The sequence below is a fragment of the Alexandromys fortis genome, unplaced genomic scaffold (genome assembly GCF_014885135.2).
Source record: "Alexandromys fortis isolate MF-2015 unplaced genomic scaffold, M_Fortis_MF-2015_v1.1 scaffold_302, whole genome shotgun sequence".
NCBI lineage: Eukaryota > Metazoa > Chordata > Mammalia > Rodentia > Cricetidae > Alexandromys > Alexandromys fortis.
Window position 1 is genome coordinate 391,916 of NW_026068267.1, and position 22,542 is coordinate 414,457.

The 22,542-nt window shown below is 52.1% G+C and overlaps 1 protein-coding gene across 5 annotated transcripts; it reads left to right on the forward strand.

The window, feature by feature from the left end:
- The first annotated feature begins 1,433 nt into the window (after window positions 1-1,433).
- On the forward strand, window positions 1,434-21,681 carry Ptch2 (patched 2). 5 transcript variants are annotated; one of them, XM_050131917.1, is made up of 22 exons: window positions 1,503-1,932; window positions 2,355-2,547; window positions 10,564-10,753; window positions 10,859-10,928; window positions 11,040-11,131; window positions 11,671-11,866; window positions 13,076-13,197; window positions 13,329-13,476; window positions 13,570-13,701; window positions 13,793-13,948; window positions 14,039-14,131; window positions 14,446-14,571; window positions 14,657-14,775; window positions 14,881-15,229; window positions 15,335-15,647; window positions 16,642-16,784; window positions 16,869-17,049; window positions 17,168-17,448; window positions 17,536-17,673; window positions 20,384-20,526; window positions 20,611-20,710; window positions 20,947-21,681. In XM_050131917.1, the coding sequence occupies exons 1-22, from the start codon at window positions 1,867-1,869 to the stop codon at window positions 21,136-21,138; spliced, it is 3,543 nt and encodes a 1,180-aa protein (XP_049987874.1). In that variant the 5' UTR covers window positions 1,503-1,866; the 3' UTR covers window positions 21,139-21,681. The 5 variants fall into 5 exon arrangements, 4 of the variants coding, with proteins under 4 accessions (XP_049987878.1, XP_049987876.1, XP_049987874.1 ...); XM_050131919.1 differs by lacking the exon at window positions 17,536-17,673 and having other exon boundaries at window positions 1,499-1,932; XM_050131921.1 differs by lacking the exons at window positions 17,168-17,448; window positions 17,536-17,673; window positions 20,384-20,526; window positions 20,611-20,710; window positions 20,947-21,681 and having other exon boundaries at window positions 1,488-1,932; window positions 15,335-15,471; window positions 15,560-15,647; window positions 16,869-17,016.
- The last annotated feature ends 861 nt before the right edge of the window (window positions 21,682-22,542 follow it).

Sequence of the window (22,542 nt, forward strand, 5' to 3'; positions counted from 1 at the left end):
GTTGCCCTCGGAGGCCAGAAGGTTATCCTGGCACCCGAGTTATGGACAGTTGTGAACTGTGGGTGCTGGGAGTGATCTTAACTGCTGAATTCTCTCTCCCATCCCTAGGCTTCCTTTCATGTCCAGGTGCCACTCAGCCACAGGGCATCAGTGCTGTAGACAGATGCACTGATGCCTCCTTAGGCTCCCACCCTAAACCCTGGAGCTAATGTTAATTCACCCAAGTTCTCAAAAAGTTTGGCAGTATGTAGCAAGACCAAAAACATATTCATGCTTTTTTGACCCAAACAACCTCATTTCTGGGAATCTGTCCTAAGGACACTCTGAATGATGGGTAGTAACATGAAATATTTATGATATAATGATTAAAAAGTCTGAAAGAATTGAGCAAGAGGCTCGCCAGATGTGTTAGCAGTATCAGAATAATGGATTTATTGCAGTCTTTCTTTCTCCCAAACTTTATTTTGTTTGTTTTCTGAGACAGAATTTCTCTAGGTAGCCCTGGCTGTCCCAGAACTCTCTGTGTAGACCATGTTGAGGTGGAACTCACAGAGATCCACCTATCTCTGTCTCCCGAGTGCTAGGATTAAAGGAGCATGCCACCACCATGGGCTACACCTGGTTTCTTCAGCTCTTAGAAACGTACTCAATACCCCTGAGCACCGCTTACTTTCTAGCAGGGAAACAGACTTTCAGTTGCTATACTTAAGTTATGTCACCACACATAGGACAGGCTGCGCAGTACAGGTCTGTATAATCCCTGAATTGGAGAGGTGGAGGCAATAGGATCAGGAGTTCAAGGCCAACCTGTGCTACCTGAGACCCTGTCTCAAAAAACATCTTCGAACAAACTTTTTAAAAATACAGGACACAAAAACTGAACGTTGATAAGAACCACAAAGAAAAAAGCAATTATCCGTCAGAGCAAAAGGGAGTCAAGGAAATCTTCCCAAAGTCTGGACTGATTGATTCTAGTTCCGGTTTGACAAAGGGGCCCCAACATGTACAAAGGCAAGACTCTGTGAACAACATGGCGAGTTTAGGAAATTACTGAGGGCGATTCGGGACTGGAAGGCAACTGAGTGGGTGTGAGGCACTTAGGGGAGAAGAAGCTTTAGCTATAGTTTGGATGGTGCTGGGTCCTGGGCTTTGGATCAATCATGAGATAAGCATTTTAGAGAGATGACTCTGGCCTACACGGAGAGAGTGGAAAGAAGCTCCTTGGGGTTGCGCTGGGTCAGGAAGAAAGGGTGGCCCTAAGGGGACCAGCAGACTCCCTTTCTCAACATCCTGACTTACACTTGGCCAGCGACTAGCGCCTCCAGGATCGCCCTTCCTTCTCCACCCCCTGGGCCCCGCGGGCGGAGAGGCGAACTGGGGAGGCGAGGCAAGGGGTGGCCCTGCCTGGGTGGTCTCCTGCCCCGCCCCCTGCGGCGCCGTTACCTAGCAACGGATCCGGCAGCCGGGCTGTGGGTAATTTGCGGCCCCCTCAGCCAATGGGAGGGCGTCACCCCGGCCCGCTCCTTTTTCTGAGGCTCCCGCTGCTTCCCGAGAGATCCGCAGTCGCCACCTTGAGCTGTGGAGCTGTGAGGTGCTTCTCAGCCAGCCGGTTCCACCCACACGCGGAGCTCACTTTGGAGCACGGTCCACAGATCCAGCGGGACTTAGCGCCGCGGACCTGAGCCACCCCGCACCGCAGCTCCGGGCTGTTCCTGTGCGTCTGCACCCGCGTCTCCCCCACGATCGCACGTTCGCGGCCCCTAGGAATCCCCAGGCGAAGCCGGACGGCACAAGGGGCCGAGCTAGCCTATGGACGCGCTCAGATAACGCAGGTTGGGGGCGCTCGCGCCCCCCATCCTCACCAGCATGGTTCGGTCGCTGTCTCTTGGAGAGCTGCCTCCAAGCTACACACCTCCAGCTCGGCCTCCTCAGGTGAGTAGAAGAGAAGCTAGAAGAAGCAGGGTTGTCTGTCACTTGACCGTCTGCGGGGTGTATGATGGTTTCTGGTCAAGTGTTACTGGATCTGTGAAGACGAGTGAGCGCTAGCTCACTGTCCTATCATCCGGACAGTGAAAACAGTACGTCTGTGGGTTTGCCTCTGTGCCCAACTGACAGCTAGTGTGTGTTCATGGCTCACAACGCTAAAAAAAAAAAAAAAAATGGGGGGGCATTCTCAGGTGTGCTTGTGGAGAAGGCAGAGCAGAAGAGAGTTAAGTCTTCAATTTGAAGTCTCTATCTGTAGCTGCTTCCTGCCCTGCATCCAGAAGTCAGGAAACAAGGACTTGACAGAGAGAGACAAGGGAAGGGTTCTGTATTAAGCTGACACCTGGCTGACCCTTCTCTTTCCTTCCCAGATCCTAGCTGGGAGCCTGCAGGCTCCTCTCTGGCTTCGTGCTCACTTCCAAGGCCTCCTCTTCTCCCTGGGGTGCAGGATCCAGAGACACTGTGGTAAAGTGCTCTTCCTGGGACTGGTGGCCTTTGGGGCTCTGGCACTGGGTCTCCGAGTGGCCGTAATTGAGACAGACCTGGAACAGCTCTGGGTAGAAGGTGAGTTGCTGACACTGGCCATAGCTGCTTTGTTTGGTGGAAGCCCAAGACGAAGGTCAGGATGAGGAACTGGTCACTGAGCCCCAACAGACCTGGTCAAGGATCTGGAGGGGAGTCTCCCGAGTCTGGGTATCTGGGCATGTTGGAGAATGCCTGCCTCTCCTCCAGTCTCCCTCAGGGCTGTAAATGGAGCCCAGGGCATTGTGCATGCAGGCAAGACTCCACCATCAAGCTGTACCCTCAGCCTCCCCGTCTACCTCTCTCACCCAGAAATGGACACCTCTAGACGGTAGCCTCCTATGACTAAGCTTCTAGAATATTTAGCTTTGATCATATGTATGTGTATTTAACCTTTATAGCTAGGTTGTTTTGTTTCTTTTCATTGAGACAGGGTTTCTCTGCATGGCCCTGGCTGTCCTGGAACTTACTCTATAGACCAGGCTGGCCTCGAACTCAGAGATCTTCCTCCCTCTGCCTCCTGAGTGCTGCCGTTAAAGGTGTGTGCCACCGCCACCCAGTGAGCCCCCCCCTTTTTTTTTTTTAAATTGTACATCAGAGTTTAACAAATGGAACAAGACTCGTTTCTTGGTAGCCAAGAAAAGTAAGATGTGTGCCGGGCTAAGTTCCACACAAAACAAAGCAGAGGGTAGTCATGTTGTATAAGAGAAGGCAGGGAGGGACCGGGAAACTGGAAGCTAGGCTGTGGTTCTAGCTACTCAAGGGGTTGAGGCAAGAGAATCGCTTTGGTCTTGGAATTCAACAATAGCCTGTGGTCGGAGAGACAGAGAGAAAAGGACAGCCAGAAGAGAGATCGCTAGGGATGTAGCTGACAGCAGACAGCTTGTCTGGCATGCCCAAGACCCTAGCTAGGTTTGATCCTTGACACTGGGAAGGGGGCGAAGCCAGAGAAAAAAAGAAAAGTTAGGTGCAGAAGGATAGGAACCCTTGATCATACCATCTGACTGGACTTCTGGGTAGAAATGCCACGCACCTAGAGCCCTGCAGCCCTGGAGCGGAGAAGTAGCCTAGACTGCACTTTGAGACAATAGTCAGGGTCAAATGGGATCAAATCCCCACTTCCTAATGGGAGCATTAAGCAGTTGATAATTTCAGCACGGCTCTATTCTTCCCTGACGCCTGGTTTCATCTGGCAGCTGTCTGAAGAAGTCCCAGGCTTCTCTGTCCTTCCTGGGGAATTTACATTTGCAGCCATCCCCAGACCTCCCCAGCCCTGGCCCACACCCAGGGCAGGTCCCAGGTCGCTGTCTCGCACCCTTGAGTTATTTCAAATACTGGCAAGACCTAGGATACGGAGCAGATGTTCCTGGCGCCTTCCTGCATCTTGGGCTCCCACACCCCAGTTTCCACCCTCCCCCAGCCCTCGGCAGACTCCTAAGCGCTCACCCTCTCAAGACAGCCCTAGGGTCCACAGCAGATGTTTCTCCCTGCCTGCCAGCCTGCCCCAGCATCAGGACCCACATGTGCATACACGCATGTGTGCGTGCGCCCACACAAACCACGGCTGCTTGGGTGGTCCCAAACGACTTTTGAATATCCTGCCACAATAAAGTGAGTCTCGCACGCCCCCCCCCCCCGCGCCCTACCCTTCCTCTTTCTGCATTCCCCAGATCTTCCCCAATTAAACACTGCTTCAACATCCACATTCGCTCATCCCCCTCCTGCCCTCCTTCAAAGAAGGGACTCTGCCTGTGTCTGCTGTTGGGAGGAAGGAATCATAAGCGGGGTAGTTGATTCCTAGACCCTTTGGGATGTGGCCTCCCTGTGTCATCCTTGGGATCCTCTTGCTGTAGACTCCTTTGTGTTGAGATTAGTAGGATCATGATCACTTCTCTGTCGCTCTGTAGTTAAGTCTCCCCATTTAACACCCTTCCCGATGAGGAGCTGATCAAATTGAGAGCCTTAGAGGTTTTTTTTGTTTCTAGTTTTGCTAGGATAGGAAGTAGAAGGAGCAGGACCTCAGTCAGCAGAGTTTCAAACAGAGGTCAAGGCCCTCCTCGGCTGTAAAATGTGACCTGTTTTCCTTTGCTTCTCCTAAATTTTTTTTTGGGGGGGGGGGACTTGGAGGATGGCTCAGTGAGGAATGCACTTACTTCCTGTACACGCGTGAGAACTTGAGTTTGATCCCCAGCATCCACGTAAAAAAGCCAGATGTGGCAGTGCAGCCCTGGCACTGGGGGAGTGGGACAGGCAGATTCTGGGACTGCCAGCTAGTCTCACTGAAATCACGAGCTCCAGGCTCAGGCACAAACTTTGTCTCAGAAAATGAGGTGGAGCCGGGCGGTGGTGGCGCACGCCTTTAATCCCAGCACTTGGGAGGCAGAGGCAGGCGGATCTCTGTGAGTTCAAGACCAGCCTGGTCTACAAGAGCTAGTTCCAGGACAGGCTCCAAAACCACAGAGAAACCCTGCCTCGAAAAAGAAAAAAAAAAAAAGAAAAGGAAAGAAAGAAAGAAAGAAAGAAAATGAGGTGGAAGGGCTGGGAAGATGTCTGGGTAGTTAGGAGTGTTAGCTGCGCAATCTCAAGGACCAGAGCTCAGATCCCAGCACCCATGTAGCAGAGTCTCTCTCTCTCTCTCTCTCTCTCTCTCTCTCTCTCTCTCTCTCTCTCTCCAGCGTCTGGGATTTGTGGGCTTCAGGCCTACCCAAGAAAACACAAAGCCTGGCTTCAAGGAGACAGAGCCCCCCCCCCTTTGCCTTCTTTGTTTGGACACAGACATGCACACCTGCATGCGTGCACACACAGATAGATAGTTCTGTAAATGACAATGATCACAGGTAGCCTGACTCGAAGATAAGGAGCGGGCAGCCCTTTGATGTGAGGGCAGGACACGATCACCCACCTGTCGATCACCCACCTGTCGGTGGCATCAGCGGCAGCTCAAAGCTAAATCCCTAGGAGCCGGTCCCAGTTCTCATTTACTGGTTCCTCTTTTTAATGTCTCTCGCAATTAACCCATCCGTCCCACCCTGTGATGGTGCCACAGTTAAGACCTTTTCAATCTTCTGCAGAACACTACTAATTATATCGTTAGGAGTCCTCGTAGCCACATGAAAGAGAGGGAAGGGGGTCCATAGCACAGGAAGGAAGAAGGCTGAGGTTTTGTTCTTGTAACAGGAGATTTGGCAATAGAGAATTCTGGGTGATTAGTCTGGCAGACGAAGGACAGCAGCCAGGACCCAGGTTCTTTCTTTCCTCTCTGTCTTCAGCATATGAGACTTGCCCTCAGGCTTATCCCAAGACATGGTGATACTGGGGAGATGAGTTCAAGACCAGTCTGGGCCAGATGGTGAGGATGATAATGGAGGAAGAGGAGGAAAAGACACGGAAGCGGAAGTCATATCTGGACATGGTGGCTTATGCCTTTAGAAGCAGAGGCAGGAGTGTGTTGAGAGCTCTAGGCCAGCCAGGGATACAAAGGCAGACCCTGTCTTCTATAGGCCAGACTGACCGCAAACTTCTTCATGCTGAGGGATAAGGATAACCTTGATTCTCCTGCCTTGTGCTCCTAAGTGCTGAGATTAAAGACGTGCGCCACCACACTCTGTCCTGTGTCTCTTTAAAGTGATGAAGGCTGAGCCTGTTTGCACGGGGCCAATCATCTCAGTTACTTGGTAGGCTGAGATAGTTGGAGGACTTCCTGGGCGAGAGTGAATTCAAGACCAGTCTTGGCAGGTTATTGAAATGGTGTCTCAAAGTATTAGGACCGGGTAGGTAGCTTGGTGGGCAAAGTGCTTGCTTGCCACACAGGCACGTGACCCAACACCTGTGTGAAGGCCATGGGCACTGGGGTGGGCAGAGCAGACACAAGTGGACCCTAGGCCCTGTGCCACAGCAGAAATGGTGAGACCCAGGTTCGGTGAGAGAACCTGTCTCAAAAAACAGAGTGACAGAGGGGAACACAACATATTAACCTCTAGCCTTCACACACGCATGCACACACACAGGCACACATACGCGCTCATAATTAAAAGGACTTTTTAAAAAAAGGACTGAGGCTATAGTGGTAACTTGCTTACCTAGTATGTATATATAGCCTGTGTTCAATACTAGTGCATAAGTTGATAGGTGGGAAGGTAGGTAAATGGAGGATGGATGGATAGATAGATAGATAGATAGATAGATAGATAGATAGATAGATAGATAGATAGATAGAATAAAGTGGAAAAAAAGTTGAAAAACCTCCTACCCAATTTCCTGTGTTCAACTTGGCGAGAGTATGTTACTGATGAATCCTTCAGTTAGCAAAATGCAATGCGCTTTTGTGATTGGCACTTTGGAAAATGTGTTTTTGCTCCGTGGCGCTAGGGAGGAACCAGCGGCCTTTCTGAGAATGGCTAGTGAAATCAGTCGGCTAGCAAAGAGGCTAAGGAAATAAGTCAACCTCGCCTTCATTCAAATCTGCCTTCCCATCGCCCCCTGGAGTACACAGAACTCCGGCCAAGTCAGCCCCTGTGCCTGCTTGGGGCCTCCCTCTCCTTGCTTCTTCCTCTCAGAGTCTGCAGAGGCCCGGCTCTTCTGTGAGCCCCGCACCCCCACCCCCACCCCCACTGTCTGTCCGATTCCGTCTCTTCTCCTTCGGCCTCGTTATGGTTCTTCCCTGGCTCGCTCTCTCGTGTATTTATGTGCATGGTGTTTGCCTGCGTGCATGCCTGTGCACCGTGTGTTTGCCAAATGCCTGCACAGTCCAGAAGCTATCAGATCCCCTGGAGCTGGAGTGGCAGGCAGCTACATGGATGCCATGTAGGTACCGGGAATTGAACCCGGCTCCTCTGAAAGACTAGCCTGTGCTCTTAACTGCTAAGCCAACTCTCTAGCCCACTGGCTCTCTCTTAACAGTATCGAAACCCCAAACCTTTATTAGTGCACAGCCATGGTTCCTGAACCCCTTTTCTGATTCCAATGGCTGCCTCTTACTGGCTTGTCAGATGATGAAAATATCTGCTCAGAACCTGCTAATTCCTGTCTTGATCACAAGACGTGAACCCTACAATAGCTCTTACGTCCTTAAAAGCGATATTTTTAAAAATAATTTTTTAAATAATTTATTTAACTTCATTTTATGTGCATTGGTGTGAAGGTGTCAGATCTCGTGGAACTGCATTTTCAGACAGTTGTGAGCTGCTATGTGGGTGCTGGGAATTGAACCCAGGTCCTCTGGAAGAGGAGTCAGTGCTCTTAACTGCTGAGCTATCTCTCCAGCCCCTAAAAGCAAAATTTTTGGACTAGTACTTGCGAGCATACTGATACAACGTACCAGATTCCACTCCGTGGTGGACCTCTATAGTCCAGCAATGCAGTCAGTTTTAATTTCTGTTAATTTAGTAGGGTAGTAATCCATTGTTGTTGTTATTCAGACAGGATCTTATATAGTACTTCAGGCTGGCCTTAAATTCACAGCTTAATCAGCTCAATCCTACCTCAGCTACTTAAGTACCAGCCGCAGCTACGTAGAAAATCTGAGGACAGCCTGGACTCCGTGAAGCCCCATTGCGAAAACAAAAGGAGTGGAGGGTCCAGAGATGAGGTGTAGCTCAGCGGGGAGAGTGACTTCTAGTTCCCGCAAAGCCCTGGTCCATCCCCAGCACTGCCGAGAAACAGGCATGTTTATCTCTGTGGGAGGCAGGAAGATTGTTAGTTCCACATCACCCTCAACTACATAACGAGTTCAGGGCCAGCCTGGGCTACGTGAGCCCTTCTCTCAAAAAAGGAAAAAAAAAGTCGTGGGTTAAGGCGATGTAGAATAGAGCTCCTGCACGGCACACACTGTTACCACGAAGGTGGGGCGTGCGCTGGTTAGCCAGGCGTACCCTTCTTCTAGAGAACCAGCTTAGCAGATGCTCTTCCGCTTTTCCCAGCTGTGCGCAGTCATGTCTTCCCCTGGTTTCCTCTCCTTTTCCTGTGTTGTCATTTCTCTTCTGGCAACTAGCGGCTGCAACTCCACATCGCACCTCTGGGCCGTTTCCTAGGTCTTTCCGCTGCCTTTGTTCTAATACTACCAGGGTGGCGCGCTAGCCGCCTGTTTCTTTGTTGGGTTGGTTGGTTGGTGTTTGAGACAGGGCTCACCATGTAGCCAGGCTGCTGTAAGCCGGTAGGACTCAACACCAGTCTACCAGGGTGCTGTAAGCCTATGGAACCCAACACCAGTCCTCCAGCTTCCGCTTCTGAAGCTGGAGTCAGAGTCTCCACACTCAGCCTCACACTAAGATGGGCTTGAGAGACGGGTTGGTGGGTAAGAGCACTGGCTACTCTTACCAGAGACCCAGGTCCAATTCCTAGCACCCACATGGTGGCTCAAAATCCGTAACTCCAGTTCCAGAAGATCTGACCTCTGGGGGCCCCAGACCTGCACCTGATGCATATACATACATGCATGCAGACAAAACATTTGCATATATAAACTAAATAAAAAGTTGTATATATAAAATAAACCTAAGAAGTCTTTTTAATATCTTAAAATAAATAAATAGAGGTGAGAATTGAGGCTCAGGGATAATAATTTGCCAAGACACAGAACGTCAGCAGCAGAGCCTGACGAGAGCCTTGTTCTAGCGCCAGAACCCTTGGCCTCCTCCCGTGTACAGTGCGTTCTTTCTACTCTGCTATCTGCCGTCACCCTTGTGAGCTGACCTTTGTCTTTGTCTGACATTTTATCCCGAGGATTCTCTAGTCCTGCTGGTGTATTTTAAGTTGTGTTTCTTTCCCCCACTTTCTTATCAAGTCTTCCCCATTTTCTCCCTCCTCCCATGCCTCCGCACCCTCACTTACAGGGGCGTTTGTCTGTCCTGTCCGCCTTCCTTCCATGAAGCAGCTGCTAACCTAAGCCTGGTGGAGTCAGTACCGCAGTAGAGACTGGGGACAGTGGTGGGGCAGGGAATAAGAGGAAGTGGCCTGGATAGAAAATCTGTGTGGCCCTTGGCTGGAGAGATGGCTCAGGGGTTAGAAACACTGGCTGCTCTTCCAGGGGACCTGGGTTCAGTCTCAGCAACCATGTTATGGCTCATAACCATCTATAATGAGATCTGGTGCCCTCTTCTGGCCTACAGGCATACATGCAGGCAGAACTTTGTCTATAAAATAAATAAATGAATAAATCTTTTTTTTAAATATTTATTTATTTATTATGTATACAATATTCTGTCTGCATGTATGCCTGCAGGCCAGAAGAGGGCACCAGATCTCATTACAGATGGTTGTGAGCCACCATGTGGTTGCTGGGAATCGAACCCAGGACCTTTGGAAGAGCAGGCAATGCTCCCAACCACTGAGCCATCTCTCCAGCCCTGAATAAATCTTTAAAGAGAAAAGAGAGCCTGTGGTCTTGAAAAGAGATTGGCTGTTGGGAATGGTGGCACACACTTATAAGCCCAACACTTGGAAAGCAGAGGTAGGAGAATTGTCCCAAGTTTGAGAACATCCTGGCTAGTTCTAGACCAGCCAGAGCCATAGAATGGGGTAGGGGGAGGCAGGGAACAAGTGTAGGTGGGTTCCAGAGGGTGACTGCAGCTATCAAGCAAGGCCTCCAGGCAGGGTGGGTGACTCCATGGCTCGCATAACACAGAACTTGAGGGATGCCGCAGGCGTGGCTCTCAGTGAGGCTGAGGAATGGAGTCTGGGTCTCTAACCCCGTTGCCCATGGGCTGCGGGATCTGTCCTTACCAGGCACAGCCATCACTGCCCATGCTTCTGACCAGATTTTGAGCAAACCCTCCCCACAGGCTAACACCTGCCCAGCTAAGCAGAGTGGGACTGAGGGTACCACTAACCTGGGTGTTCCTCTAACCCTGCAAGCCTAGCTCACACTGATATCTTCCTTCTGGTGCTGAGATTGAGCCCAGGACCCTGTACCTTCTGGGCAGGCCCTCAACCATGGACTGACACCCATGCAAACCTTCAAGCCCTTGCACTGAGCCCCAGCCAGCGTGGGCCATGCTTGGACCCTAGACTACCATGCTCTACCTGGGCCCTTCCCCCAGCCCTTTCTCTTTGCTCCGGCAGTGGACAGCCGGGTGAGCCAGGAGCTGCACTACACCAGAGAGAAGCTGGGCGAGGAGGCTGCCTACACCTCTCAGATGCTGATTCAGACTGCACGCCAGGAGGGGGGAAACGTCCTCACCGCCGAGGCACTTGGCCTTCACCTCCAGGCGGCCCTCACAGCCAGTAAAGTTCAAGTGTCACTTTATGGGAAGTAAGTCTGGCTGAAGCCCTGGGTGGCTGGGCGCGGACGCATGCTGCAGAAGTTCTAGAACGGGGGTCCCTAGCCTACTGCTCACCTGTGCCCTGGCCTTGGCAGGTCCTGGGATTTGAACAAAATCTGCTACAAGTCAGGAGTACCACTCATTGAAAATGGGATGATTGAGCGGGTGAGTGCCCCCAGGGTGAGGCACTGTGGGAAGGCTCAAAGCCTCCACTGGAGGTGGGGGTGTCGGGAGGATTGCAGAGGGTATCCTACTGACCCGGGGTGTCCTTGGCAGATGATCGAGAAGCTGTTCCCGTGTGTGATCCTCACCCCACTTGACTGCTTCTGGGAAGGAGCCAAACTCCAAGGGGGCTCTGCCTACTTGCCGTGAGTGCCGCCCCAGCCGCCCCTGGAGCCTGTTTCATCTCCCGCCAGGGACTCCCCCAAAGAAAGGAGAGGTGTGGGGGCGTGAGTGAGAAGGGTGGTGAAAGCCTTGCCAAGGGCTGCCCAAGGCTCTCCACCTGCCTCTCCCTTGCCTCCGAAGGGAAGGAGGCCTGTCTGGTTTAGACAGAACACACCTCAGGCAAAGATCTCTCAAGACTCCTGCTTGCAGCAACTGACTGTCAACTGAGTTGTTGCTTGGGATGAAAAGAAAGCCTGTTAGACACAGGTGCGGGTCTGGCCATCTTAGTGTGGAGTAGTGAGGTTTTCTGACCTGTCCACGTATCAAGCACATATATCCCAAGGTCTGCCTTAGCCCCTTTTGTGTCTAAAGCTCACTGCAGCAGGCTGGTAGCTGAGGCAAGCCACACCTCGTACACTCTCCTTGTGGAAGAGGTCCGCAGAGTGAAGCAGGGCCCAAGGCAGAAGTCTGCGGGCAGGCATTCATTTCTGACCTTCATTAACCACGGGCTTGCTTTCCCCAGGGGCCGTCCTGATATTCAGTGGACCAACCTGGATCCCCAGCGGCTGTTAGAGGAGCTTGGCCCCTTCGCCTCTCTGGAGGGCTTCAGGGAGCTGCTAGAAAAAGCACAGGTGGGCCAGGCCTACGTTGGGCGACCTTGTCTGGACCCCGATGACCCCCACTGCCCACCTAGTGCCCCCAACCATCACAGCAGACAGGTGGGTTCCTGGCCAGATCTGCCCAGAAAAGACAGTTTCCCGTTCTTCTCTCTTCCCCGTGTCTCTGTGTTCTGAGAGGTGCTCTGCCCATCTCTGTTTTCTGGAAACACACACACAAGTGTTCTGTTCTTGCCGGGCGGTGGTGGTGCATGCCTTTCTTGTTTGTTTGTTTTTGTTTTTCGAGACAGGGTTTCTCTGTAGCTTTGAAGCCTGTCCTGGACCTAGCTCTTGTAGACCAGGCTGGTCTCGAACTCACAGAGATCCGCCTGCCTCTGCCTCCCAAGTGCTGGGATTAAAGGCGTGCGCCACTACCGCTGCAGGTAGAAGCAGGTGGATCTCTGGGTTCAAAGCCAGCATGGTCAACGGAGTGAAGACAGCCAGGACTGTTACATAGAGAAACCCTGTCTTTAAAAAAACAAAACCAAACAAAACAACAACAACAAAAAAAGTGGACATGATGGCTCATGCCTGTTGCCCTCCACACTCCAGAGGTAGAAACAGAGTAGAAGCTTAAGGTCAGGCTGGATACATAGTGAGTTTAAGGCCAACCTGGACAACAAAGGATGCAAGATGAAGCTAGCTACGACTGCCATAGCTCATATCCCAAGTGCCTCTATCTTTGGTGGTGGGGCTGCTCTCAGAACCCTCTGTGATTATGCCTCTTCCTTCCAACAACCCATTTTCCAGGCCTTTGATTCCTCCTGTGGCCTCTGGAGAACACGCTCGTGCGCATGCACGCACACACACACACACACACACACACACACACACACGTCCTGATTGCTGGGTGTGCAGATGTACAGATGTGTATCACCGGGCTGGGCTGGATCACACTTCCACCTCTCCTTTTCTGTATGTGATAGTAATGGTGATCGAATCCAGAGCCTTGGGCGTGCTTGTTAGGCAGACGCTCCACCACCGAGCTTTATCCCTGGCACTTGGAGCTCTCAGTATATTCAACTCAGGGCTGCTGAGATGGCTCAGCAGGTCAAGGCACTCGTCACCAAGCCTGATGACCCAAGTTTGATTCCCAGGACCCACATGATGGAGAGAGAGAGGGAGAAACAATCTCAGAAGCTATCCTCCGACCTCTGCCTCCTCCACAAACATACCGTGGCGTGCTTGCATGCTCAAACATGTGCACACACATAAATAAATATAATTTTTAAAATCCTAAAGATTTATCAAGCTTTTTCTCTTCCCTTCTAGGCTCCCAGTGTGGCTCAAGAGCTGAGTGGGGGCTGTCATGGCTTCTCCCACAAGTTCATGCACTGGCAAGAGGAGCTACTGCTGGGGGGCACGGCCAGGGATCTCCAAGGACAGCTGCTGAGGTCGGGCGTCCCCTGGGACTTGGTGAGGGTACTTGGACGTCCACACTGTAATGCTAGGCAGTTCTGGAGAAAGCGCCACACAGACCTACAAGCTCTGACCCCACCACCACCCCCGCTATATCCCCAACCAGGGCAGAAGCCTTGCAGAGCACCTTCCTGCTGATGAGTCCCCGTCAGCTGTACGAGCACTTCCGGGGCGACTACCAGACGCACGACATCGGCTGGAGCGAGGAGCAGGCCAGCACAGTGCTACAGACCTGGCAGCGGCGCTTCGTGCAGGTCAGTGTGGGCAGAGCCAAAGGCGAGCTCGCTGAGGCCACCCCTCCCTCCCTCCCTCCCTCCTGCCCCCTCACGGCCACCCTGTCTCCCCAGCTAGCCCAGGAGGCACTGCCTGCCAACGCATCCCAGCAGATCCACGCTTTCTCCTCCACCAGCCTGGACGATATCCTGCACGAGTTCTCCGAAGTCAGTGCCACCCGCGTGGTGGGAGGCTACCTGCTCATGGTGGGTTCCGCATCTAGCAGCCCTGCCTCACCCCACCCAGCAAGTTCCCACCCTGGAAGTCCCTGTCTGAGATTGTGTCCTCTCCCCACAGCTGGCCTATGCCTGCGTAACAATGCTACGGTGGGACTGTGCCCAGTCCCAGGGGGCCGTAGGTCTTGCTGGGGTGTTGCTGGTGGCCCTGGCAGTGGCCTCAGGCCTTGGACTTTGTGCCCTGCTTGGCATCACTTTCAATGCTGCTACTACTCAGGTAGACCAGGACTCGGGGGCAGCCTTCAGTGGTCGTCCCAAGCTACACGGTTCCTCCAGATGCCTGATTGTCCCCCCTCTGTCCCTCCAGGTCCTGCCCTTTTTGGCTCTGGGCATCGGCGTGGATGACATATTCCTGCTGGCACATGCCTTCACAAAGGCTCCCCCCGACACCCCTCTCCCAGTAAGAACCCGTCCATCAGCCTGGGCCCAGCTGAAGTTCATCAAAGTGGTTAAGAGCCTCTTGGTTTGAGTAATCTTGTCTGCTTGGCTCATTAAGCTTTCTGTGCATCCATCTGCCCGCACAGAAATGGGAGTAACAGTAGCTGCGCTGGGGTCCTGAGGGCTGGCGTAGGATCAGTGATGTAATTCAAGACCTTAGGCTGGCACGTGCCCGCTCATAGTTGACTGCTGTGGCATCTGAATTCCTTCCCTGCCAAGTTTCTGAGCCTCCCCTCCTCTGTGACCTGAGAGTGTGTCCCTGTTCTGTCCCGGCAGGAGCGAATGGGTGAATGTTTGAGGCGCACGGGCATAAGTGTCGCTCTGACGTCCATCAACAACATGGTTGCTTTCTTCATGGCCATCCTGGTTCCCATCCCTGCGTTGCGGGCTTTCTCCCTCCAGGTGAGGCCTCATGAATGGGCAGGTGGGATTGCGGTGGCCATGGAGCTCGGAGCACGCTTCATCGCGCCTTTATCCTGTCTCCCAGGCAGCTATAGTGGTTGGCTGCAACTTTGCAGCGGTGATGCTCATCTTCCCGGCCATCCTCAGCCTCGACCTCTGCCGCCGCCACCACCAACGCCTAGATGTGCTCTGCTGCTTTTCTAGGTGCTGTCCCTGGGTGCCCGCCCTTTTCCTTCCCCAACCTCATCCTAGCTATCTTCACCCCCGCAGCTAGCGCATGACTCATCGGCTTCTCTCTGACTCTTCCAGCCCCTGTCCTGCTCAAGTCATTCAGATCCTGCCCCAGGAGCTGGGGGACAGAACAGTGCCGGTGGGCGTTGCCCACCTGACGGCCACGGTGCAAGCTTTCACCCACTGCGAAGCCAGCAGCCAGCACGTAGTCACCATTTTGCCTCCTCAAACCCACCTGATATCCCCACCTTCTGACCCACTGGGGTCTGAACTCTACAGCACTGGAGGGTCCACACGAGACCTTCTAGGCCAGGAGGAGGGTGCAAGGCCAAAGGCAGCCTGCAGGCCCCTGCTCTGTGCTCACTGGACTCTTGCCCATTTTGCCCGGTATCAGTTTGCTCCATTACTGCTCCAGACACAAGCCAAGGTTAGTCCAGGTGCGGCAGAACAGGGACTCGCATGTCTGGCCCCAAGGAGGGCAGCGGGCTGGAGGGCAGCCCTAGGCCTCCTGCTTAGTTCCCGTTTTCCACAGGCCCTGGTGCTGGTGTTCTTTGGGGCACTTTTGGGCCTGAGCCTCTATGGAGCCACCTTGGTACAAGATGGGCTGGCCCTGACAGATGTAGTACCTCGGGGCACCAAGGAACATGCCTTCCTGAGCGCCCAGCTCAGGTACTTCTCCCTGTATGAGGTGGCCCTGGTGACACAGGGTGGCTTTGACTACGCCCACTCCCAACGTGCCCTCTTTGATCTGCACCAGCGCTTCAGCTCCCTCAAGGCCGTGCTGCCCCCGCCTGCCTCCCAGGCACCCCGCACCTGGCTGCACTACTACCGCAGCTGGCTGCAAGGTAAGGTCCAGAGACCCACGTGTGGGACTGCTTCAGAGCAAGGTCTAGAGCCGTAGGCCATCGTGACTGTCTAGGCAGCGAGATGTCTGTCAATCTAGAACTTTGGAAGTTGCTTACAATGCACTTCCTGTTTACTTAGGTAATATTATATCCTTCTGGGGTCTTTGATAGAGTTGAAGACAAATAGTTATAATTACAGTTTTCCTTTAGTTATGATAAAAGATAAATATAAAACTTTAGACTCTCAAAGATAAAATAGATGATAGTATATTTTTTTTAATTTTGCCAAATACAAATAGACTAAATATTGTAACTGTAATTCTTGCTTGATACCTGTTTTGGTACATATAATTTGCTATGTTAAAGTTAAAACCTTTCTTTTTTAATATTTATTTATTTATTTATTATGTATACAATATTTTGTCTACATGTATTCCTGCAGGCCAGAAGAGGGCACCAGATCTCATTACAGATGGTTGTGAGCTACCATGTGGTTACTGGGAATTGAACTCAGGACCTTTGGAAGAGCAGGCAATGCTCATAACCGCCGAGCCATCTCTCCAGCCCCCTAAAACCTTTCTTTTAAATTAGACAGAAGAGGAGAGATCATGTGGGATTCCCCTCTGTATGCTGGGAATATGTTTTATTACCATTGGTTAATGAATAAAGTTGTTTCGGCCAATGGCTTCGCAGAGTAAGGCCAGGCAAGAAATCTGAACAGAGATATAGAGAGAAAGTAGGCAGAGTCAAGGAGATGCCATGTAGCTGCCAAAGGAGACAGATGCCAGATCCTTACCAGTAAACCACAGCCTCGTGCCAATACATAGATGAATAGAAATGGGTTAATTCAAGATGTAAGAGCTAGCTAGGAATATGCCTAAATCATTGGTTGAACAGTGTTGTAATTAATATTTCTATGTGATTATTTGGGTCTGAGCAGTTGGGAAATAAACGAGCAGTCTCCGCCCACACTGGCCCATTCTGTGTACTGCAGGTATCCAGGCTGCATTTGACCAGGATTGGGCTTCTGGACGCATTACCCGCCACTCTTACCGCAACGGCTCTGAGGATGGCGCCCTGGCCTACAAACTGCTCATCCAAACGGGGAATGCCCAGGAGCCTCTGGATTTCAACCAGGTGAGGAGTGGGCTGACCGGTCAAAGAGCAGCAGTGGGCTCTAGACTTCATGGCCCAGGCCTTAAGCCTTCTCTGCCTTCCCAGCTGACCACAAGGAAACTGGTGGACAAGGAAGGACTGATTCCACCAGAACTCTTCTACATGGGGCTAACTGTGTGGGTGAGCAGTGACCCCCTGGGCCTAGCAGCCTCTCAGGCCAACTTCTACCCCCCACCTCCGGAATGGCTGCACGACAAATACGATACCACTGGGGAGAACCTTCGCAGTGAGTGCTGGGGGGCTCGCCTAGAACCTGTCCTCAGCCGCACGGCCCTGACCCTCCACCCCCCTCACCATCCCACTTATCCCGACACCCTCCCTCTGTCTCTCTGCCCCCTCCACAGTCCCCGCAGCCCAGCCCTTGGAGTTTGCCCAGTTCCCCTTCCTGTTGCACGGACTCCAGAAGACTGCAGACTTTGTAGAAGCCATCGAGGGGGCCCGGGCGGCATGCACGGAGGCAGGCCAGGCAGGAGTACATGCCTACCCCAGCGGCTCCCCCTTCCTCTTCTGGGAGCAGTATCTGGGGCTGCGGCGCTGCTTCCTGTTGGCGATCTGCATCTTGCTGGTGTGCACCTTCCTTGTTTGTGCTCTGCTGCTCCTCGATCCGTGGACAGCCGGCCTCATAGTGAGTGTTTGCAGGGTGGAGTGGGAGGGACCCGAGCAGCTCCCACCCTGCCCTGTGCAGACCCTGGGTGAGCCCTGCCCTCCACAGGTGCTGGTCCTGGCCATGATGACTGTGGAGCTCTTTGGTATCATGGGATTCCTGGGCATCAAGCTGAGTGCCATCCCTGTGGTGATCCTTGTGGCCTCTGTGGGCATTGGTGTTGAATTCACAGTTCACGTGGCTCTGGTAAGCCTAGGCTCTGGGAGGAAAGGTCAGCTGATCAGTATTTAGCAAAAAGGGTGTGATCACCTTCTGTGTGCTAGGAACTGTTTAAAATGGGCATGGTGGTTGCACACCTTTATCCTATTTTTTTTAAAGATTTATTTATTAATTATGTATACAGCATTCTACTTGCATGTGTCCCTGCAGGCCAGAAGAGGGCACCAGATCTCATTACAGATGGCTGTGAACCAGCATGTGGTTGCTGGGAATTGAACTCAGAACCTCTGGAAGAACAGTCAGTGCTCTTATCCTCTGAGCCATCTCTCCAGCCCCCTTTATTCTATTTTTTAGAATAATTTATTTAAATTTATTTTCTGTGCATTGGTGTGAAGGTGTCAGATCTCCTAGAACTGGAGTTACAGACAGCTGTGAGCTGCCACATGGGTGCTGGGAATTGAACCCAGGTCCTCTGGAAGAGCAGCCAGTGCTCTTAACTACTGAGCTATCTCTGCAGCCTTCATAATTGTATCTTAATTAGTCTAGATGGCCAGTAAATAAGTAAGCAAATAAGGGCCACATCTGTAGTGAGAGAGAGAGAAAGGCCTGTTTGGAATGGCGGAAAGACAGAATGGAAGGTGGGAAGACAGAAAACATTATTTTCCCGGAGGCAGTCTTACACTATCTAGGCTGACCCACTGCCTAGCCTAGCTGGGGATGACCTTGAACTCCTGATCCTCCTGCCTCTGACTTTAGTGTTTTTAGACTTCAGATCAAACTCATACACACCAGGCAGGTGCTCTGCCATTAGGCCATGTCCTCATGCCTAGGAACCAACAATTCCTTTAGGTAGTTTTGCTATAAAGGGGAGCAGAAATTGCACAGATAGCAATGTGGGTATGAAGGAGGATTCTACTGAAATAAGTGTGTTAGAGCCAAAGAGGGCCCAGGGCTCTCCCGGGGCGTCACACTCACAGGCCAGCTGAAGCACCCACACAGCAGTTAGCCTCACAAACAGCATTCCTCACCCGTCCCCACAGCCCCTTAATAGATTATGAGAACAGTATACTAGCCTGCTGTGATTGTACACGTCTGTGATCCAGGCACTCAGGAGTCAAAAACAGGAGGATTGCCACAGTTTTTTTTTTTTTAAACTATCCTTTTTTTTTTTTTTTTGGTTTTTCAAGACAGGGTTTCTCTGTGGCTCTGGAGCCTGTCCTGGAACTAGCTCTGTAGACCAGGCTGGTCTCGAACTCACAGAGATCCGCCTGCCTCTGCCTCCCGAGTGCTGGGAGGATTGCCACAGTTTAAAGGGCAGCCTAGTCTACATAGTGATCTGCAAGACCTTGTCTAAAACCAGCAAATAAGGGGGCTGGAGAGATGGCTCAGCGGTTAAGAGCATTGCCTGCTCTTTCAAAGGTCCTGAGTTCAATTCCCAGCAACCACATGATGGCTCACAACCATCTGTAATGAGGTCTGATGCCCTCTTCTGGCCTTCAGGCATATAAGCAGACAGACTATTGAATACATAATAAATAAATAAATAAATAAATAAATAAATAAATAAATAAAACCAGCAAATGATAAAAAAGGGCTGGCAAGATGGCACAGAGGCTAAGAGCATTGACTGCTCTTCCACAGGTCCTGAGCTCAATTCCCTGAGTTCACACTGTAAAGAGACCTAGTGCCCTCTTCTGGTGTGCAGGCAAAAGAGACAGACAGCACACTGTAGCTGTATACATTTTAAAAAAATAAAGCAGTATATGAATAGGGCATAGTGGCACACACCTATAATCTCTTCCTTGATTGGTGGAGGCAGTCCAAACTACACCAGTCCCTGCCTCAAATAAACACTAAAGGATTATAGCTATACTTCAGTAGTTGAATGCACACCTGATCGGATATTCCCCAGCACTGAAGGGGGGAGGGGAGCCAGTGTGCAGAACAGCAGAAAGAAAGAATTTTAAATGTTACCCTGAGGAGCCAGGGAAACAGCTCCACAGTAAACAATGCTGGCTGCTCTTGCAGAGGACCCAGATTGAGTTCCCAGCACCCACTCGGCCACTCACAAAACATCTGTACTTGCCTCAGGGGACCCAAAGCCTCTCTTATGGACTCTTCAGGCTCTGCACACATGTGGTGCACATATACACATGCAGGTAAACCGTACATACAAAACCAAGACAAAAATCTTAAAAAAAAAAAAAAAAGTTACCCTATTATTACCCTAAGTCAGGTGTGGGCCAGGAGTTGGCACACATGTTTTATTATTACACATATTTAATTTTGAGGGAGGCATGTCCAGAGGACAATTGTAGTAGCTAGTTCCCTCCGTCCAGTTTGTTAGCCCTGGGAATTAAATTCAAATCACCAGGCTTGGCAGCAAGCACCCTTTTCCACTGAGCCATCTTGCTGGCCCCGTGCACAGTTTTTTGTGAAAGGCTGGGTAGTAAGTGTTTCGGACTCTGCACAAAGGCCGCCATAGGCAGCAGTGCTCTGATGAATGAGCAGCCTGGCGGCATCAAAACTGACCAAACACCATTGACACCTCTCTGGGCATGGCTCGGTGCGGCCAGACACATCTCTCATGTTCCCAGAGTGGACTCAGCAATGCTTTCGGACCATTCCCACAAAGTTAGTTCTCCTGGGTGCACCCCAGATACATAAACAGCCACTGGGGACACTGGGTGAGCTGGCTGTGGTCGGCAGAGGAGGAACCCCAGGACTCTCTCCCTAGGGCTTCCTGACCGCCCAGGGGAGCCGGAACCTTCGCGCCGCTCGGGCTCTAGAGCAAACATTTGCCCCTGTGACCGATGGGGCTGTCTCCACGTTGCTGGGCCTGCTCATGCTTGCTGGTTCCAACTTTGACTTCATCATAAGGTACAAGAGGGCTCAGGAAGAGGGGACGACCCACCCTGAGGTGACCTCAGGGCCTGGCCACCAACCCTCCTTCTTCCCCCCCAGGTACTTCTTCGTGGTGCTGACGGTGCTAACACTCCTGGGCCTGCTCCATGGACTCCTGCTGCTGCCTGTACTGCTCTCCATCCTGGGCCCCCCACCACAGGTGACCAAACTCTCACACTGCTCACCCTCAGGGATGGGATGGCAAAGCGAGGGATGGGGCAGACCCATTACCAATGCCCTCAGTCTTCAGTGGGACCAGCCTTACCCTTTTAGGGCCCAGACCAGAGGGTTTGCGCAGCCCGGCAATCTTGATTGTGAGCTCTGGCAGGAGCCCAGCCTGTCAGCAGTAGTGGTGATCTCCATGAAGGGACTCACTGGGACTGGGGTCTCTTCCAGGTGGTACAGATCTACAAGGAGAGCCCACAGGTCCTAAGCCCTCCAGCTCCGCGGGGAGGTGGGCTCAGGTGGGGCATGCCTGCCACCCTGCCCCAGAGTTTTGCCAGAGTGACTACTTCCATGACTGTGGCCCTCCACCCACCACCACTGCCTGGAGCCTACGTCCACCCAGCCCCTGATGAGCCCACGTAGTCCCTCGCTGCCACCCTAGCTCCTGACAGCTCTATTCTAGAGGACTGAGTCTAGCCACTGATCGAAAGGTCGTCTGAATCGCAGAGACCCCCCCGCCACGGGGCCACACTGCCCTGGGGAGCAGTGAATGGGGGGTGAGATGCTCGGTGGATCCCTGGAAGGCCCGGTGCCGCTCTCTGCATCTCTTCCCCTTACTCAGCCACCCCAAACTTAGCTGATAACCCGAAGAGAACGGCTACTGCTTGGCTGAGAGCATCCTAGCACACAGGACTCATGGGAAACTCCTGTCTGGGTCCAGGCTGGGGTGAAAGACTGCATTCTGGCTGCAGTGCAGCCCTGTCCTCTTCTGCCCCACACTGTCCCCTCAGCTGACCAAGCCTGAGGGTCTTTCGCACATTCTCCCAGTCCTGGCCTTCACCTCTGTACCTCTTCCCCCTCCTGCCATGTGAGTTATTTATATGAAGATGTTTATTTTTGTACATAGAAGCTATGGCCGCGGAAAGTCTTATTTTTAAAGAGTAAAATATATTCTATACCAACTCACTTCAGATGACCTTGGTGCTTTTTGGTTTTTAGATGACTCATGAAAGTTAGCTATCAGAGGTGCCTTGTGTGGTGTCAGGGCCTGAAGTCCTGGTCTTGTCTAGTTCTGGGAAAGACCTCAAAATCGGGTGGTGGGGGTACACGTCCTTGATTCCAGCACTCGGGAGGCTGAAGCAGGTGGATCTCTGTAATTTTGAGGCCAGTTTGGTCCACAAAGCAAGTTCCAAGACAGCCAGGGCTGCTACACAGAGAAACCCTGTCTTGAAAAACAAAAAAGAGAAAGATGCTGAAGTTTTATCAAAGTACTTGGCAACTGGCAAGCATAAATGCTTAGTATAAGGCACTTCGGGAGCTGCCAGTTACCATAGGGAGCCCAAGAACCACACCACGCACCGCCAATCCCGTAAATAGCACAGAAACCTCTGTAAAATTACAGTTCTCTTACGGGGGTCGACCCCAAGTTCCTGGGGAATATGCACCTTGCCAAGAAGCACAGCATGGACCTGCAGAAGGTGCAGACAACGCGAAGGCAAACAACGCATACACAGAGGCGACCACCGTTAGGGCCCTCGGGAAGCCTAAGGCAGTGAAGCCCACCGTGCCAAAGGGCCCCAGCAGCAAACTCAGCCATCTTACTTCCATCACTCACCCCAAGCATCAGAAGGAGAAGCTACATGGCCAAAGGTCATAGACTTGGCCAACTAAAGCACAAAGTTCAAACCAAGGCAGAAGCCGCAGCTCCAGCTCAGGCCCCCAAAGGTGCCCAGGCCCCTGTGAAGGCCACGTAGAAAAGGCTTCCTGTCTGCCCATGTGAGGACACTGGACGGGTGTGGCATACCGACCCAGTATTTGCAGATGATC

Coding starts and splice junctions, on each gene's coding strand:
- Ptch2 (XM_050131917.1), top strand. CDS start 1,867: ATGGTTCGGTCGCTGTCTCTTGGAGAGCTGCCTCCAAGCTACACACCT. Junction 2,548..10,563: donor GGAACAGCTCTGGGTAGAAG/GTGAGTTGCTGA, acceptor TTGCTCCGGCAG/TGGACAGCCGGGTGAGCCAG. Junction 15,648..16,641: donor CTACCGCAGCTGGCTGCAAG/GTAAGGTCCAGA, acceptor TGTGTACTGCAG/GTATCCAGGCTGCATTTGAC.